Here is a 20,454-nt window from a genome sequence, read left to right as displayed (position 1 = left end):
TGTGATTGTTACGTAGTTGACCCAGATACCTTATTTCTATTACTAACTCTGGAGTCTATTTTCATGCAGCAGCCGGAATGATCCTTTTAGTCACATTTTGTCAGTTACTTATTGCCCCTGTGATTGACTGAAATTGGTTCTCGTTTCACTATGAATAAAAGCAAGGACTTTACCAGAACCTGCCTGAACTGCCCCTTTCCCCTACTGGCTTCCACTCTGACATCCTTCACAGCTTTCCCCACTGCATACTCTGCTCTGGCCATGTTCTTTCCTTGCTGTCCGTGAATGTTCCACACAAGTGCAGACACATCTCCATGGTTCACTCTCTCATTTTAGGTCTTTGCTCGAATGCATAGAGGTCTAAACTGATTGTCCCGTTTCAAATTCCAGCCTCCATACCACTTCCTATCCTGTGTTTTCTTACACTGCTCTATTCCCCCAACCCCACTGTGGTGCTATCACTTAGTAATATACCATATAACTTACTTTATTCATTTGTTTTCACATTGCTATAAAGAACTGCTGGAGACTGGGTAATTTTTGAAGAAAAGAGGTTTAGTTAACTCATGGTTCTGCAGGCTTAACAGAAAGCATGACTGGGGGGCTGCAGGAAACTGACAATCATGGTGCAAGGCGAAGGCAAAGCAAGCATGTCTTGCCATGGTGGCAGGAATGGCAGGGGGTGGGTCGGGACGGGACACCCACCCCCTCACAATTTTAAACTATCAGATCTCCTGAGAACTCACTATGATGAAACCAGCATGGAGAAAACTGCCCCCATGATTCAATCATCCCCCACCAGGTCCTTCCCTTGATACACGGGGATTACAATTTGAGATGAAATTTGGGTGGGAACACCGAGCAAAGCCATATCACTTAGCTACATCATTGTTAAAGTCTGCCATCTTCTGCTAGAATGTAAGCTTTATGTGGGCAGGAAGTGCCTGGCATATTGTAGGCACTTATTAAATATACCTCTTGACCTTTATTTAGTCAACAAATATTGGTGACCACCGAGGTTACTCTCTCTGACTAAAGCAGGGTGTGGAAACACATTTTCATTTGCACAGCAAAGACCTTCCTGGCCACCCTAACAGCACTTTGTCAGGATGATCCCAACACATCTTTCCTGGTCTGTCTCACCAGCACAGAACAATCATCTTCAAAATGGAAAATGTTTTCTTCACGCCTGTAATCCCAGCACTCTGGAAGGCCAAGGCGGGTGAATCACTAGAGGTCAGGAGTTCAAGACCAGCCTGGCCAATATGGTGAAACCCCGTCTTTACTACAAATACAAAAATTAGCAAGGTGTGGTGGTATGCACCTGTAGTCCCAGCTACTCAGGAGGCTGAGGCAGAAGAAGGTTGCAGGGAAGTGGAGGTTGCAGGCAGCGGAGATCTTGCTACTGTACTCCAGCCTGGGCAACAGAGTAAGACTGTTTCAAAAAAAAAAAAAAAAGAAAAGAAAAAAAAAGTCTTTTCTGTAGCAAGGTGATATGGTTTGGCTGTGTCCCCACCCAAATCTCATCTGGAATTGTATCTCCCAGAATTCCCATGTGTTGTTGGAGGGACTCAGGGGGAGGTAACTGATTCATGGGGGCCGGTCTTTCCCATGCTATTCTCGTGATAGTGAATAAGTCTTATGAAATCTGATAGGTTTATCAGGGGTTTCTGCTTTTGCTTCTTTCTCATTTTCTCTTGCTGTTGCCATGTAAGAAGTGCCTTTTGCCTCCTGCCATGATTCTGAGGCCTCCCAGCCATGTGGAACTGTAAGTCTAATTAAACCTCTTTTTTCTTCCCAGTCTCAGGTATGTCTTTATCAGCAGCATGGAAATGGACTAATACACAAGGGCTTTCAGTAACAAAGAACAAAATGTTATTGTGCCTTTTTACTTCATTTATTTATCTCACATAAGCTAAGAGCTGATTTATACTCATTGGTGGTTTTGTCCAACTGAAAAGTGAAATACTAACTTGCAAACAAACATGATCAAAAAGGCTTTTCAGCTTGAAAATTGTGTCCTGGAGTTCACTTTTGTTTCCCCCCTCCAAGCATAATCTTTAAACTGGTGCAATAGACTTTTTGGCAAAATTCTAGCTTGGCCCATTTTTGCTGTTATACAACTTTGAATAATGTTCCTATGGCTTAGGGCTCTTCAACTTTGGGCCAAATTTGTCAATTTATATTGGAAAGTATATTAGTTCATTCTCACACTGTTATAAAGAATACCTGAGACTTGGTAATTTACAAAGAAAAGAGGTTTAATTGGCTCCTGGTTCTGCCGACTGTACAGGAGGTATGATGGATTCTGAGGATGCCTCAGGAAACTTTCAATCATGGAGGAAGGTGAAGGGGAAGCAGGCATTTCTTACATGGCAAGAGTAGGAGGGAGAAAGAGAAGAGGGGAGGTGTCGCACGCTTTTAAACAACCAGATCTCATGAGAACTCTATCATGAGACCAGCACCAAAGGGGGAAATCTGCCTCCATGATCCAATCACCTCCCACCAGGTTCTGCCTCCCACATTGAGGATTATAATACAATTCAACATGAGATTTGGGTGGGGACACAGTATTATTTTGTACTTGCTCTAGAAAAATTCTAGAGTCTTACCAGAGTAGGTAAGAGAAGATTCCCTCTGTGCTCTAAAGATGAAGGCAAAGCTTTACTAACCTCATGCCCACTTCTGGCAAGTTTCACAACAGAGGATGTCCTGTAAGGGAGAGGGGTGTACTGACAATCATGGAGTTCCAGATACTTCACTTTTGTGGTTGCTTATGTGCAGTTGACCTCCTTGTGCCTTCCCCTGCCTGGTCACCAGAATCATAGCCTATGCTCTCACTGAAGTCTTGCTTACTATACACATCTAACATTCTGAATTGTAGTATTTACACTACTATTGCCATCTCTACTTTTATGCGCCAGTGAACTACATTTGAGTCATAGACCCATTTTTATTATGGTCAGTATTAACAACCAAAATGCATACTTGACAAATGTAAACAATGATGTCAAAATAAGGTGAAAGTATATTGATCAAGATTGAGCTGTGCCCTGTTAACTGAAAGATTAGCTGGGACAAACTGACCAACACCATCCTGATAATGCTGGACAAACTTTAAAAATAGAAGGACTGGCTGGGCAAGGTAATCCCAGCACTTTGCAGGGTCAGGCAAAGAGGATTGCTTGAGACCAGGAATTCAAGACCAGCCTGGGTAACATAGCGAGACCCTCATCTCTACAAAAAATTAAGGTTGCTGGGCGTGATGGTGTGTACCTGTAGTCCCAGTTACTTGGGAGGCTGAGGTGGGAGGATCGCTTGAGCCCAGGAGTTTGGGGCTTCAGTGAGCTCTGATCATTTCACTGCACTCCAGCCTGGGTGACAAGAGTGAGACTCCCTTCTCCTAAAATACATATAAAATAGAGGTTTCTGTGAAAATCAGTAATACTACATATCAAATGAATGACATGACTGGATGAAATAGTTCTGTTGCTTTATCTCTGAGACTGTCAAATTGCCTGTAGACCCTTGACAGTTAACCAAGCCTGATAAATACTGCTCCAGCCCAGGGGTACTGGAAGTGTAGGCCAGGGACCAGCAGATCAGTATCACCTGAGAGCTGGCTATGAATGCATACCCTCCAGTCCCACCCAGGGTTTCTGAATCTGCATTTTAACAGGATCCTCAGGGCATTCAAAGGCTCAAAGATTGAGAAGTGCTGCTCTATTTCTGATTATGATGGATAACAGGAGGGCTGACTTACTCTCTTAATAAAGAAAAGCAGCAGGTCTTTAAGAACGACAGTAAACACCAGCTTAATCGGTAAATCCTAATTGAATCAATAATCATCCCTTCATTTCCAGCTGGTGCAGACTGTGGGGTGAGGCCGGGGGACAGAAGGGGATTCCTGGTCAAGATTTCACCAGGAAAAGGGTGCCCTTTGAAGACCCATAGCCAAGGATAACTGAGCCAGGGTTGAGCCAAATTGTGATGCCGTCCTCATCTTTGGATCTGGTGTTAATGAAAGGGAGACAATTGGAAGTAATGTGGTGGATGACGTTGCATGGTCACGGGGGCTTGAAGGGAGCATTTATTTTTTTTCTTCTTTTGTTCAGGCAGCAGCTGTGGCTCCCTAAAATGATATCTCAAATGTGTTGCATGCCAGGGATTTAGAACTTGATGATTCACAGGTTTTGTGAGTTGGTGCTTTTAGAGCCAGACAGTGGTCTTGGCAGTGCATGTAGTTACAGCCTGAGGATTCAGAACTAGAATATACACGATAGCAGCATCTTCATCACTTTGTAGCTACTTTTTAGCCGATATGCTCCTTATTGTCCCAGCAAACATGACAACACCTCTGCAGTCACAGCTTGCTCATCTCTTCCTTTCTCCTACCAGTCCTACCTAGCTTTTGAAATCTGTATAGCCCATCCCAATTACTGGTTCCTCTAGGAAGCCTTTGATTTTCTCCAACTGATATCTCTCTCTCCTGAAAAGTCTCTCTAATTTAGTGGCTCTCAAACTGGCTGCACATTTTAAAATGTGCACCTGGGAAGCTTAAAAAAAAATTTAGGCCACAGCCCAGGCCAGTTAAGTCAGTCTCTGAGTGTGGGGCCCAGGCATGAGTAGTTGCTACAGTGCTCCAGGTGAGTCCAATGTACAACTGATGCAGGATTTTTTGCTCCTTAGTTCAGCTAAATCTGGGGTCTTGTCTCACGACCAGGAAAAATGAGGCAGGCAGACACATTGAAGGGTGAGGAGGGTAGAATTTATTAAGGGAAAAGAAAGCTCTCAGCAAAGAGAGGAGTTCTCCAAGCAGGTTTCCCTCTTACAATTGAATACGAGGGCTCTCACTTGTGAGCTGAAGAGGCCAGGCTCCTCCCTTGCATAAGGTGCAAATTCCTGGTGGCTCCATACCATCCTTCCAGTGTGCATGTGGGCCCTTAGTCTGAGCCACTCCACATTGATTTATTTTCCTTACTGCACATGTGTTAAGGGATGGAATTTTTCACCGTGGGCATGTTTAGGAAAGCCCCCTATGCACAATGACCTGGGCAGGTGGGAGATTCTCCAGGGATCCTCCCCTATCTTCCTAGGCATTTGGCTATCTTCTGCTTGTATCACAACCAGGGTTGTAAACCAGTACCATAATCCTTTTCCTTTTGAGCTTCCTTGTAACCCTAACTTGCTATGACTTACATAATTTTTACTTGATCCCTATACCCACACTGAACTCCCAGAAGTCAGGAGCAGATCTTTCTCCCCTGAGTCCCCTGCAGCCTCTAGCACGTGGCTCAGTGCACTTGTACACTGCTTCTCCTTCTGATCATTCACCCCACTGTGGGACCCTCATCAGGGGCTGTGTGGTTCTTGCTGCTCCCATCACCTCCATTTCTGGATTCAGAGATTAGGGGTGGGCAAAGTTAGATGTGGGTATGCTGGAGAGCCTAATGCTTCTAGGAAATTTGTTAAGCAAAGTATTTTACTTTGCTAGAAAAAGCGTGCTTAATGGTATGGATGGCTACAGAATTCGTTTTGTCTGTCCAGGAACTTTTCGTTAGAATTATCTACTGCTACATAACGAACTACTCCCAAATTTAGTGGCTTAAGACAATAGTAAACATTTATTTCATGTAGTTTCTGTGGCTCAGGGATCTGGGAGCTGCTTAACTGGGTGACTCTGGCTCAGGGTCTCTTATAAAGGCGCAGTTGCAAGATCAATTAGGGCTGTAGTCATCTAAAGGCCAGACTGGGTGGAAGACTCACTTCCAAGGTGTCTCACTCACGTGGCTGACAAGTTGCTGCTGGCCGTTGGCGAGAGGCCTCAATTTCCTGCCACATGAACTCCACGTGACTACTTGAATGGTTTCTCCCAGAGTGAAGATCCAAGAGAGCAAGGCGGAAGCTGAAATGTGTTTTATAATTATGAACCATTATCTCCATGTATCCTGTTAGCTACACAGGTTAACGTGGCAGGGAGCAACACAAAGGACTTGATGTTTGCTCACTGCAGGAGTCATGGATGAAAGTGTTCTGCTTGATCCTCCACAGAACGGGCATATGCTGTAGGCTGACAGACCCAGTAGCTGCCCCTGGGTGAATATGACTGGTGCAGAGGTGGGCAAGTGACCCAACCTGGCCAATCACTGCAGTCCTAGGATTTTGCTAGAGCAAGAGGGAGAAAGCCACCCCTATGGTGTCATAGTTTGGGGATTATTAACTCTAAGAATAATGAGAGCTCGGAGCTGCTGGTGGACATCTTTGCCACTGCATTGAACCTTTTGAGAATGAAGCCAAAACGGAGAACAGAGAGAGGCACAGCATCTTAATGACCTGGTTTGGGTCTATAAAGACCCAATTCAGCTGTACCAAAGCTAACTTCCTGAACTTGCAACTTACGTAAGCAAAGAATTTCTTCAGTTAGACTGATTTCCATTTCTGCCTCTTAGTATCAAATGAGTCTTGGCTAACCCTGGCCTGGAGGTCGGGGACCTCCTTGCTCAAGAGAGGCCACTGTCCTCTCTTCTGTGTGTGGCCATTCTTCAGTCTCTGGTCTTACCACTGTAAACTCCATAAACCTAGTGTACATCTACCTAGTTCCTTGCCCCAATGCTGGGGCATTAAGGGTTCTTAGTGCATATTGACGGACTTGTGGTAAATTTTCTTGTAGCCTCGTATAGTGGGGAAAACACTGTGATCTTTGGAGCTATACAGTCCTGGGTATAAAACCTCCTCTGTCATTAATCAACTGTAATCTTAGGCCAAGTACTTAATATGTTTCTCACAGGTTGTGTACATAAAGAAGGGCTTATAATCTGATGTTCCCAGGGTGGTTGTGAGGATGAAATGAGATCATATGTGGAAAAGTGAGGCCCGTATCAAAGGCTCAACTAATATTTTTTTCTCTTATAATTTTTCATTTCCCCTTCTAGAGATAGTAGCTGAATGCTACCTAGCCAGGATTTAATTTAATTCTGCTTAATCAGCATATTTTGAACACTTGCCATCTGCTAGATGACTGGACAATGGGGTGTCAGGAAGGGTGACTTGATAATTTTGCTTAACTGAGCACTGCCTGTAGACCACACATGTGATTGATGAGTTTCACAGTATGACTCTGTATTGCTTTTGGCCACATTATTAAGTAGGGGCATTTGAATCTGATTCCTTATGTTAGGGTGTTGCTGAGGTGCTCTTCTCCCACTGACCAGTTCCCAGTGGGGAGTGGGGCATGCAGGAGGATGCTGCTAGGCAGAGACACTGGCCACTGTAGTATTGCCTTCAGATAGTCCAGTCCCTCCTTTACCTATAGTCTTGCTTGTTGGAGCTCCCCTTTCCTCCCCATTCATTGCTAAAACTAATCAATCTGTGTGATGAGGTGGGTCGTGATATCTGCAAATTAATGTACTTTCTGGACTCTGTCATTTCTCCTCTGCCCCATCTTCATTTATCCCACTAATGATGCCAGCATCAGCAATTCCTAACCTTGATTATCAGCAGTACATTTTAAGGGTTTAATAAATGTTTCTTGAACAGAATGAATGACAGGTTGATAACAATATTTGAGAGGCATCTGGAACCTTCCAAATTAGGCAAACATCTTCCTTGAACTGCCTGTACACCTAGCCTAACAGTTGCCCTGCCATGAATGATGAATGTACCTGAATGCTTCAAACGCTTCAAGTACTCCAAGATTTTGCTTCAGGGCCATCCTTATGAACATCATTTCTCCTTGAACTGTGCTATTGATAGAGAAGAGGCAGGAGATTGGATCAAACTCTAAGTAAATAAAGATACAGCGTGGAATGTGGTTTTAAGAAACAAATTCCTGGAATGTTCCTTTCAAAAACATTTGAATTTGTCAAATCTACTTTTGTTATTTTTGTGAACATTCTTTTTACAGTGTTTACCCTGCTCTAATCTGAAGGGTGAGAGAGGGAGAGATTTATTGCAAGGAATTGGTGGCTTATGTGATTGTGAAGACTGATGAGGGAAGTTTGGTATCTGTAGGGCAGGCTATCAGAAAGGGCAGGCTGGAACTCTCTGGCATGAGCTGAAGCTGCTGTCCAGAGATGGAATTTCTCTTTCTTCCCAGAAATCTCCATTCTGTTCTCACAGGCTTTCAACGGATTGAATCAGGTCCACTCAGATTATCTGGCATAATCTTCTTAAAGTCAACTATCTACAAAGTATACCTCCACAGCAACACCCAGATGAGTGTTTGACTGAATAGCTGGGGACTATATCTTAGCCAAATTGACACATAAAAATGGCCACAATAGGCCACCCTTGTCAACTTGGCACCCATATATGTTGCATTAAATCACATTTAATCTCTAAATAAAGACAATAACAAAGTCATACTTCCTCTTAATGCTACAAGTATCCTGCATACAACTGAAAACACATTAACCTTTTCTCCAGAAGAGAATCAAAGTTCTTGCATAATTTTCATTTTCTTTGGATTTTCTATAACTTATTACTGTCATATAACTATTATTATCTTATGTTAGATGATGGCATAAGAGGGAAGAAAACAAAAGTATTTGCATAACATATTTATATTCATAACAAAATAAGAAATAACTATTAAAGTCCTCATTTCTATAACTGGTCATATTGCTGTAGCTGGTATTTATAATTACCTTTTTCCACTGTCTATTCCATATTCTATTTGCACTCAGCTAGTTGTGGTTCTTGGGCTCACAGATGAACCCCAAACTTCATTCCTGAAGAGTCTGAGTCTTTATCAGTTTTGCCTGAATTGGATTGTTGTAGTTTTCCATTAACTTTAATCACAAGACATGGTAGTATTAATAGATATCCTAAGGGATCTTCATTATTCTTTTTTACCTCCATTGTGGAGTAGGAACCCAAATCCTCCTTAGCAATCAGGATCAATAATTCCAGTCAGTACAATAACTCCCTTCTTGGTTGATTCAGATGCATGAAGACTCTAGATTGGTCTGGTGCAGTCTCAGCTTCCAGTGCAGTAGAATCATTGGATCTCCTGGTGGAAGTATTTCTCCCATTAGAACTGACCTCTATGTTGCTGGTAGCGGTTACCTAGGACCCGTGTCACAGACAGTAAAGGTATTTACCAAGACAGTCAAAGGTAAAGAAAGGCAGATTTATCAGAGAAAGTATGAAAATATGTTGTAAGGTTGCAATAGGTAGCACAGCAGAGAAGGGGCTATATGCAAAGAGGCAGGGACTGGAGGGAAGTTTTATAGAGCCATGCTGGAGGGGGCCACATGCATTCCAAGGTTGTGTTGCTGGGGCCACCACAGAAGGAGGTCACTGTACATGCAGAGGTTGTTGGGGTTGTTTGATTAGCTATGGGTCAGAATAACTGTTTATTGTTCTTTCCCACCTGGGGCCCTCCCCCACCTGGGGCCACTTCTTCATTGTTACTTTCTTATCAGGGCTCCACACTCTAGACCAACAGAACTTAAGGTTGAGAGAACAGGAAGCAAACCTTTTGCTAGTAGATCACTAGGGATAATAGTGGTAATACTATCATTTTCATCTTGTGATTCCTGGACCCATGAATCCTAGCTGTGGGAGAAACACTGCAGATTGGATGCTGATTTAGAGCAGTCTCCTGGAGGATGGTGCCCTAGCCTTGCAAGGTTTTTTCACATAGCTGAGGTTGTAACTGAGTCTTCAAGAGGCCATTCCTTGAACCTCCATCCCTCTACCACCGTGGCTAATCACGGTGGCTACTTTGTTCATGAGATCATTCTATTCCTTGGTAGGTCAAGCTGCTGGCTTCCAGATAAAGGGGGAACAGAAGACCAGTGAATTCCTTGAGCATGAGCCTATTTTTGTACCTCATTTGCTGTGAAGTGAGTTCCTTGATCAGAAGCAATGCTGTGTGGAATACCATGATGGTGGATAAGACATTCCATAAGTCCATGGATGGTAGTTTTGGCAGACGAATTGCTTTCAAGGGAAGGCAAATCAATATCCAAGCAAGTAACTGTTCCAATAAGAACACAGTGCTGCGGGGCGCTGTGGCTCACGCCTGTAATCCCAGCACTTTGGGAGGCTAAGGCTGGCAGATCACGAGGTCAGAAGATTGAGACCATCCTGGCTAACATGGTGAAACCTCGTCTCTACTAAAAATACAAAAAAAATTAGCTGGATGTGGTGGCACTTGCCTGTTAGTCTCAGCTACTTGGGAGGCTGAGGCAGGAGAATCGCTTGAACCTGGGAGGCCGAGGTTGCGGTGAGCTGAGATTGCGCCACTGCACTCCAGCCTGGGTGACAGAGTGATACTCCATCTCAAAAACAAACAAACAAAACAGTGCTGTCCTTTCCATGATAAAAGTGGTCCCGTATAATCAGCCCACATCAGATACCTGGTTGATCACCTTGGTGAATGGTGCCATTTGGTGTTGGTCTCTGCTACTGGTGGAATGGGCACTCAGCAGTGGTTGTGGCCAGGTTGGCCTTGGTGAGTGAAAGTCCATGTTGCTGAGCCCATGCAGAACCTCTATCCCTCTACCACCATGGCTACTTTGTTCATGAGATCACTGGGCAGCCCAGTGGCTGGGGAAAGAGGCTGAATGGTATCACAGAAGAGATTACTCTTTTTGCTTGACTATTAAACTCCAACTCTGCTGAGGTCATTATTTCATGAGCATTCACATGGGACACAATTATCTTTACAATCTTTATATATTCAGAGAGGTCTATTCACATACCTTTTTCTCAGACTTCCTTGTCTCCATTTTCCAGTCATGATCTTTCTAACTCTTGACTAGCCAAAGCACTGGCCACAGCCTATACATTAGTACAGACTCTTACCTCTGGCTGTTTCTCCTTCCAAACAAAATGAACAGCCAGGTGCACTGTGCACTGGGATTCCTCTTGAGCTCTGTCTTTTAGGGATGTTCCAGAAAGACTGTAGTGCTGTGGTTTTCTACTTTTGGGTGGTACCCGCATATGCAGAGCTATTTGTAGGTCAGATCTGAGTTTTCTTTTCCTCAGGCAACTGCTCCTGTGGAACTCCCCATGAGGCTAGTATGTGCAGGCTGGGAGAGAAAAGGTAAAAATAATAGCAGAAAGACTATGGACATTTGGGCCACTTCCTCATGTAAATTATACATGCTTTCATGTAAATTACACATGCCTGCAAGAGCCTGATCTCTTACATATACTATTTCCATTTAATTATGGGGTACTGCTGTACAAGCTCATCTTTGTCTCGGTAGGTCAGATAACATCCTGTTCATTATGGGCAGTTCAGAACACATGGCAACTTTGTGGTCCATGGTTAAGTATTCCGTCTCTACTAAGCCCGAGTAGCAAGCCTACTAAGGCTCTGTACTATGATTTATCTAAAGTAACTGAGTGCTGGGTGCAATGGCTCATGTCTGTAATCCCAGCACTTTGGGAGGCTGAGGCGGGTGGATCACTTGAGGTCAGGATTTGAGACCAGCCTGGCCAACATTGTGAAATCCCAACTCTACTAAAAATATAAAAATTAGCCAGGTGTGGTGGCAGGTGCCTGTAATCCCAGCTACTCTGGAGGCTGAGGCAGGAGATTCGCCTGGACCTTGGAGGCTGAGGTTGCAGTGAGCCAAGATTATCCCATTGCACTCCAGCCTGAGTGGCAGAGCGAGACTATCTCCAAAAACAAAAACAAAAACAAAAAAACTGACTTACCACAGACTTCAAACAACATCTCAATTTCTACTCCAGTTTCAAGTACCATCAGATCTGCTGGATCATGTCCAAATGTCAGAGCAGTTTGCGCTGCACCCTGGATCTGTTGCAGAGCCTTCTCTTGTTCTGGTCCCCACTCCAAACTAGAAAGTTTTCAGGTCACTTTGTGTATTGGTTTTCTAGGACAGTTGTAAAAAATTACCGTGAACTAGGTAGCTTAAAACAATAGAAACTTAATCTCTCATTGTCTTAGAGGCCATAGTCTGAAATTAAGGTGTTTGCAGGGTTGGTTCCTTCTGGAGGCTTTGAGGAAAATTCTGTTCCATGCCTCTCTTCTAGCTTCTGTTGGATTGTAGCAATCCTTGGTGTTCATGGGCTTATAGCTGTGTTATTCCAATCTCTTCTTTAATTGCCACGTGGCCTTCCTTCCTGTGTATGTGTGTGTGTGTGTGTGTGTGTGTGTCCTTATAAGGATACCAATCATTTGATTTAGGGTCCATTCTAATCCAGTACAACCTCATCTTAACTCGATTCTATCTTCAAAAGCTTTATTTACAAGTAATGTTACATTCATAGGTACCATATTTTTTTTTGGCAGGGGGACATAATTTAACCCACAACCTTTGTAAATGAGCGGGAGTAGCAAATGAAGAATATGTTGCCTCAAATTTAAAGCCACTATGCATCATGCCTTTTCTGGTTGTAGGAAGGCAGATGCCACAGCTTATTCTTCACCTTAGAGGGGACATCTCAACATGCCCATACCACTGACAATTTCACTGGGGTTGAAAGCCCGTTCATTTTTGTCAGAATTATTTCCCAACCTCTGACATACAAATAAATACCTTACCGGTATGTCTTGAGTAATTGCTGCTACTTCTTGTGAGGTCCAAGTAACATCAATGCAATGGACCAGGCATGATGGTTTGAAGGGAAAAGTGATCAAGGTCCCTAAGGACTAAATTATGACCTAGGACTGGAAAGTTGATACATACCTCTGAAGTAGGAGCGCGAAAGTGTATTGCTAGTTTTGCTAGCTGAAAGCAAATGGTTTGGGTGGTTTTTACTAACAGGTATCCAGGAAAAGTGCATTTGCCAGATTAATAGCTGCGTGTCAGGTACCAGAGGATATGATACTTTGCTCAAGCTGGCCATTTGCAACTGGGAAGTAGTGTTACAGGTAGAGGTGTGAGTGGGGCAGAAGAGGGTTCTCCCCACACCCACTAGAAATGTCGGGTGATGATGTGACATTTATCACACTGCCTCTCTAAAAATGATAATTCTGCAGCCAGGGAGAGACAATCTCCTGATGGTCCATGCCTGTTAACATTAAAAGTGTTGATTGAATGCAGGCTCCAGGGAGAACTTCCTGGGCCTGTGTGTTAAGAGACAAAAATGAGTAAAGTATGATCTTCCAGGGGCTCACTCCACCTGAAAAAGGAAGAAAGCCTCAGATGGGCATGCGTCTACCTCCCTAAACACACTGCACGTGCTCACTTCCCAAGGGTAAGGAGGGCTCTGCGCATGCAGGCAGCCCACCCTAAGGGAAGAATCATGGGAAAGACTTGAGCTTATGAAAGTCCTAGGATCAGGATTAAACGGGGCACTTGACCTTCTCTCTTTAACCTTCATGTGCCCGCTTGCACCTTCCTTTTTCTCCTGTTCTAAGACCTTTTTAAATAAACTTCCATTCCTGCTCTGGAACTTGCCTTGGTCTCTTTTTCTGTGTTAAGACCCTCAGTTAAATTCATTCTTCTGAGGAGGCAAGGACTGAAGTTTTTATAGCCCCTTATACATAGGCCACTGGTAACTTGGGGGTAACTCAGATCTTTTCCACTGGTGACAGTAGAGCAGGTGGGTAAGGCCACAAGCACAGCAACAGCAGAAATCAACATTTCTAATTTCCTCCAATCTGTTCCTTCTCTCAATTCCTGTGTAGTGAGTGAAATCATCAATCATCATCTAGACTTTAAACTTGGGGTAATTCTGGGCCCTTCCAGCTTCCTTAACTTCCGTATGCAATCAGTTACCAACTTTATAGAGTTAATTCAGAAACTTATCTAGAACCTGTCTTCTCCATCCTACCTGGTACTGCCTTAGTTGCATCTCTTGTCACCTCTCTCAGGATATTGCACTGCCGCTGGTCTTACTAGCACCCCTTCTCCTGACAAACCATGCAGTTATCTTCCTTGCCTAAAATATTTCAATAGCACCCCATTCTCACAGGATTGTGGCCCAGACTCGTGTGGAGTAGCTTATAGGTCCTCTAAGATGCCAGGCTGCTTCCTTCAACTGGAAGGCCTTCACTGTACTCTAGTGATCTAGCTCCACCTCCTGCCCCACAGACCAGCACCAGTCATGTCTCCTTGTCTTTCAAAAACTCTTATCATTCAAGACTTCACTCAAATGTGACTACTTCAAAGTGTTTCTTGACAATGCCCCTTTCTCCTTTCCACCCTCCCATCTTGAAGGCAGGACGGCCCTCAGAATAGACATTTTCTTTCATGGGTCCTCTTTACTTAGACAGAATTCAGCAACAGTGTCCATATTAATCATTTACATTTTTCATACCTTTAAATTTATTTTAATAAGCAGAGAACACATGCATACAGTGTTGTTGTAGAAAATTAAAGTAATACAGATAAACCAAAAAGCCTTCTTGATCTAGTTTTCCTAATCCTACACTGTTTGCTAATTAGACTATTATTCCAGACTGTTTTTTCACCAACACATCTTGGAAATATTGCCACGTAAGTGCATGCATATAGACCCATTTCTGTACAGAGTATAATTGCCACAGAGTATTCCCTAGTATGGGTGCTCTGTTGTTTACTTAACTTTTCTTCTATTAATGAATATGTTTTTTCTCCTAGTTATTTAAGTTGATAGGAGCTTCATCTCATTTCCATCTGGTGTGTCATTATTCTCTTCCTTCTCTTCTAGTGTTTTGCAGTAACAAACAGTGCCACAATGAATACTGTTTTGTACACCTTCTTATGTATAAATGCCAAGGACTTATTTTCTGGAGATACCTAAAAGTAGAAATTCCAGGTAGAAGATGTACATATTTAATTCTACATATTCTTGGCACAGTTTTGTACTTGGTAGTTTTTTCTCTTCTCATACGTTGGTAAGAATTCTTTGTATATTCTGAGGAATAACTCTCAGTCTGATATACAACACAAAGTGTGTATACATATTTTTCTCTCATCTTGCTTTAAAATTTGGTTTATTATGTCTTTTGTCCTATTTCATATTTTTATGTAGTGATTTTATTGTTTACAGTTTGCATCTGTCTTAGGAAGACTGTCCATATGCCAAGATTTACATTTTTTTGTTTGTTTAGCTGTTTATATTACTTAGAATTTAGTTTTGTATATGTTAGATGTTATTACCTACTTTTATTTTTCCAAATTGATAGTCAGTTGGCCCATTAATTCCTACCCCAAATTGAAATGCCATTTTAATTAACTAAGTTTCTAAATATAGAAATTCATGGGACTGTTTCTGTACCTCGTATTAGGTTTTTTTTTTTTTTTTTGATTTTGTTGCTTATTTCTGGGTCAATACTACACTGTTCTAGTTATTAGAGCTTTATCATCTAGTTTGTTATCTAATAAGAAATCATTCATTTTTTTAGCTGTCTTCTAGATGTTTGATGGATGGGACTGAGTAATTTGTCTGAATTTCATGACTTTTTATATAGTTTGCATCTGTGTATGTTAGATGATATAAATAAACCCAGAAGCTATCGGTGCTGCCCTTTGTATTTTCAGGGTCTCCAAAAGTTTATGACAAAAATAACAGCTTTTCAGGTTTTTACTCCTTTAGTAGCATAGTACTTGGAATGAGTTATTTCATAGGAATCTTACTTATTCAGCACCAGATTAAATAATGCATATATGAGTACAAAGCTCAAAAGGTATAAAAGAGAAAAGTCAGGTCCCCTAGTTCTTAAAAGGCAATGATACTACCAGTTTCTTATTTAACCTGCCAGAATGGTCGCACATTATTCATCCTGTTCTGCAACTTGGTGTTTTCATTTAACAATAATGTCTTGGAAATCATTCCATATCAGCACATATGCTGTTTTGTAAAATGGCTGTGCTATGATTTACTTAACCTGATGGCAATTCAGTTGTTTTAGTAGATACCTTTCATATATAAACTTTCTGGCACATCTAGAATAAAAGTTCTGCACATGAAATTGTTGGGTCAAAGGGTATTTAAAATTTCAGCTTGGATTTATATTAAATTGCCCTCTAAAAAATTCCTTGAAATGTCATGAATGAAGACCCTGATGTCACTTGCTACCAGGCTTCAGACTTGCTTAGACATGCCCAAGCACCACAGGGAACATCATAGAGGCTGTAGCTGGGAGCCTGGTAGAGGAAGTGAGTGGAAGTATGTATGCATGTACCCATGAATGTGTGTATGATGTACATGATAGGAAGTTAAGGGGAGACCTGTAAGTCAATGAATTACAGTCCTGCTTAAAGCTCTAGTAATCAGCAGAAGAATTAGTGGTTTGCATAAGGCTCTTTTGCCTTTATTATTCATTAAAACTGGCAGTAAATAATAGGTTTGAATTTCACAGTCCTGATGCTAATCAAAGCACAGACCTTTTCTTAACATCATAAATTATTATCCTTACAATAGCAGCATAAAGGGAATTTGGTTTTATGAATTGCTAACTGGGACACTAGCCTCTGTTTGGGTCTTGGACTGATACAGAGGGAAGAAGGCTGGCAATCACATCACGAAACTGGAACACTGTCTTACAGGTTGGGTGGGGCACAGTTTACTCAATCTTATATCATACCTACCTGAAGTCGGCTGGGATACCTGAACCAGCCCAGATTAAATAGCCCTTCATTGTTCATGTTAGCAACAGCTCATGATGTTCAGAGGGAAAGAGATTTTTACTTCTAAGTAGGAAGAGGGCTTTGCCTGTGGGGCAGGAGGCTATTTTTGCTACACCATCTTAGCAAGTTGCTGCTGGTTTTAGATTGTGTACCCACCCCTCCCCACTTGATCTCATTTCCATCTGGTATGTCATATCTCTCTGCCTTCTCTCCACTCCTGCCCCCTACTAATGTTTGCCTTTTTTGGGTGGATCTTTTCTTTCCTTGGTGTCTTTCTCCACACAAAGAGAAAGAAAACGCCAAGTTTGCCTCTCTTCCTTTTAGCATAATAGGGACAGAAAAAAAGATGAACCTTTTATCTTTTTGCCTTTCTTTTCTTTCTCCTTTAGTAACTCCTTCCCTTATTTTTGTAGCTTTTGTGAACCCTGGTCATCCCTAGTGGGAAAGGTGGTGTCTGTGCCCCTCTGCTTGACTCAGGTTTCCCTTCTCTGGGATGCCTCCCCAGCCCATCCCTGCTCTCTTCATTCCTTCAGTGACTTGTCCTGCTATCCCCTTGGCTGTTTTTGGCCCAGAGGATCCCTGCATCTCCCATACATTAGCTTTCAGTGCCCACTTCAGCCAGCACTCTGAGTATAAGAGCTTAGAACCACCAAGTCACCTGGAAAGAGAAAATGACTTTAAATAAAGCATTAGCCAAACACGATCATACTTTATAACAAAAATTTATTAGGATTAAGTCAAATTAGAAAACTTCATGTTCCATCACTTATCATATTTACCTGAAATGACAAAATTATACTTAGCTTGAGTATAAAACAACTTGTGCCCCAGAGATTCTGTTTGGAAAGCAAAACAACAACAACAACAACAAAAAACCGATGCACATAGCAGTGTGCCTGATACCACCACAGTGAATGTTTAAGGCCTAACAGTGGTCAGCAAAGCATACATTACTTTTAAGCTTTGGGTCCAAGGAAGATGTCATTCCCTACCTCCTTCAAAAGCAGACTCATCATAGCCTGGGCACCTAGGCCTGGAGTCTATTTTTTGGAGTGTAATATGAACATCTGGATTTCAAGAGGCGCTAGACTTGAGGTATCTTTATGGCTTAAAAGGCACAGGTCATGCAGCTGAATTAAAAGCTATCTTGTTGGTCTCTGGAATAGGCCATGAGCCATGCCTTGTAAGGGGGAGTCCTAAGGGCCTGTCTTTGGCTCCTTAGTGTAACCCACACATCATTGGCTCCGTTCCTGTCGCCCTGCTCTTGCACTGCTCATCAGCTGTGAATGCTGGAATTGGAGGACAGGTTGGGGCTCCTGCACAGTCTGCTGCCAGGTGGAGAGCAACATGGGCTGCAGAATCCTACCTTCCAGCATACGGAGACAGGGGGACCTGCTGCACAGCCAAGAAGTGACTCACATGCAGGCAAGGACGGGAAGCCTTGTTCTTCAGGCACAATGTGGTATGGGGAGAAGAAACCTGCTTTTCTTGGAATGGTCCTACCAAGCTTGAAAGTGGTGCTGCATTTAGTGCAGAGCACACCCGGCCATAGGCAACCTCTTTGAGCGATGGGAGAAGTAGCATAGGAAGGATGCCAACAAGAACAATAGGTTCTTCAACTCAGCATGGACTCTGGGAAGCCATCAGCAGTGGGTACGGAACACTTCTCTGGGCTCTGCCCTGGGGTCACTGAGAGCAAATGGGAGTCAAGTCCTCAAAATAAGAAACTTATCACTTACTAAATAGCTGTACATTCCCTTCAGCTTAGGAGCCAAATGTTTACTCTCAGAAGCTTTCTTTTCTTATTTTTAAACTCTCCCTAGCGGAGGGAATAAAATCCAGAAGAGAAGTGAAGGGCCTGGAGAGCTGCATATGCAACAGAAATGCCCTGAAGACCCAGCACAGCTGTCCCAGCCTCCAGCAGCTAGACTCCTGATACCCCCATCCCCACCCCAGTCAATCCAGTAATCAAAATGGCTGCTGTCAAAAAACTAAATTCATTTGCATAATAGAGAGGGATAATAAATTCTCATTTCTTCAGGCACCAGAGGATCCATGTGACAAGGCTTTGATTCTCTCCAATTTATGCTCTTAATACATTTTCCAGCCTCTCCCCTATACTGCCTCATCAGCTTGGCTTGTATTCCTCAGTGAGCCTTGCATTACTTGTGATTACATCTGTACTCTTCGTGCCAATTAATTCAACTGGGATTGACCTGAAGTTTGCTCAAGCTTGAGTTCATAGCCTCCCAGGCCGAGGTCTCCCTCATAAATGTTTTCCTTGCCTGGCGTCTGGGGTGAAGCTTTCTGGTCCAGACCTAGCCTTGCAGGAGGACTGCAGGGTGAGGAGGCTTGCTCCTGGTAATGTATGGCTAGTTCATCCTGGTTTACAATGCATTCCACATCATCATCTTTTAGCTGTTCCTGGTTGGGAAAAGAGAGAGAGGTGTCACTTCATGATGAAGGCAGAAAACAATAGCAGTCCTACAATGTGTTTTTTTTTTTTTTTTAAATAGAATGCATGTTTTTCTTTCTGTAACTGCCCTGCCTGGCCTTGGCTGATGTTTCTGCTGCAGGCATGGTACAGCCTTTCCCTGAGTCAACATTGAATATCTGATGCTGTATAGCCATAAGGGGTCTCTAAGCCTGAGGTAAGAGGTGTTGAAGAGCATGCTACTTACATTCCTCCTTGGGTTAAGGATATTTCCACCACTGGTATTAACTAGGGTTGACAAGAATTAGGAGTTAGCATAATCCTATGATCTCAGAATACGGGAAGATTCTCATGTTGGTTTTGTAACATTCCTGCCTATCAAACAATCTTCAAAACACAGTTATTGCTACTTTTGTTGTTGTTGTTGTTTTAGACAGAGTCTCACTCTGTCATCCAGGCTGGAGTGCAGTGTTGCGAGCTCAGCTTACTTCAACCTCTGTCTCTGGGGTTTCAGTGATTCCCCTGCTTCAGCCTCGCGAGTAGCTGGGATTACAGGCATGGGCCACCACCACATCTGGCTCATTTTTGTATTTTTAGTAGAGACGGGGTTTTGCCATGTTGGCCAGGCTGATCTTGAACTCCTGACTGCAAGTGATCCATCCACTTTGGTCTCCCAAAGTGCTGGGATTACAGGCGTGAGCCATCTCCACTTTGGTCTCCCAAAGTGCTGGGATTACAGGCGTGAGCCATCTCCACTTTGGTCTCCCAAAGTGCTGGGATTACAGGCGTGAGCCACCATACCTGGCCTCCTGTTACATTTTACCTTAAAAGTGTGTCTTCTCAGCATATTTCTTGGGATTAGTATCACAAGTCTAGAAATGGCTGGAAGTCACCATAGTGGATAATGCTAGAAGCTAACTGGATCTGACTAATAATAATTTTTCCCATACAGAGGCTCCCTTGAAAGAATTAAGATCCCAATTCTTCTTCTACTGGCTTTGGGAAGGCCATACTAAACTACTTGTAGGATGGGCCCTCGCTGGGGGATTTTAGGGCAGTGGTTTCCAACTTTAGCCTGTCCCAGGATCACATGGAGGGCTTGTTAAAATACAGATCATTGTTCAAGCTCAGAGTTTCTGAGGCGGGGCCTGAGAGTGTGCATTTCTAGCAAGTTCCCAAGTGAGGCTGCTGGTTTGGAGACTACTGTTTGAGAACCACTGCCTCAGGCTTCTGTGCCCTGAACACACCTGAGATGAGTTTTTGTTTGTGTACAGGGGTAGCCAGCTGGACACTTCTAAGGGCGCTTGCAACCCTAAGACTGTGCACTTCTCCAATTCCCTGACCTCTGATTTGTTGGTAATGGTTCTAAGTGCCTCTCAGCATTTTTCATTCCACTCCGTTGAGTCATAAAGCACAGGCCTAATATTCAAAACCTCAAAACACAGCAGTTTGTGAGGATGCTTCTTTTACATTTTCTAAGGT

The 20,454-nt window shown here is 43.0% G+C and overlaps 1 protein-coding gene across 2 annotated transcripts in view; it reads right to left on the bottom strand.

Moving 5' to 3' along the window:
* Positions 1 to 17,244: 17,244 nt before the first annotated feature.
* Positions 17,245 to 20,454, bottom strand: part of SLC9A9 (solute carrier family 9 member A9) — a 591,811-nt gene continuing 588,601 nt past the window's right edge. The window contains exon 16 of one of the 2 annotated variants that reach the window (XM_025377024.1): positions 17,245 to 18,962. In XM_025377024.1, coding sequence (XP_025232809.1) covers positions 18,735 to 18,962 — 228 coding nt within the window. In that variant the 3' untranslated portion in view covers positions 17,245 to 18,734. Of the gene's footprint in view, positions 18,973 to 20,454 lie in introns of both variants that reach the window. The other variant, XM_025377025.1, reaches the window with a different exon arrangement.

The sequence above is a fragment of the Theropithecus gelada genome, chromosome 2 (genome assembly GCF_003255815.1).
Source record: "Theropithecus gelada isolate Dixy chromosome 2, Tgel_1.0, whole genome shotgun sequence".
Classification (NCBI taxonomy): Eukaryota; Metazoa; Chordata; class Mammalia; order Primates; family Cercopithecidae; genus Theropithecus; species Theropithecus gelada.
This window is presented reverse-complemented; position numbering and strand designations above follow the sequence as displayed.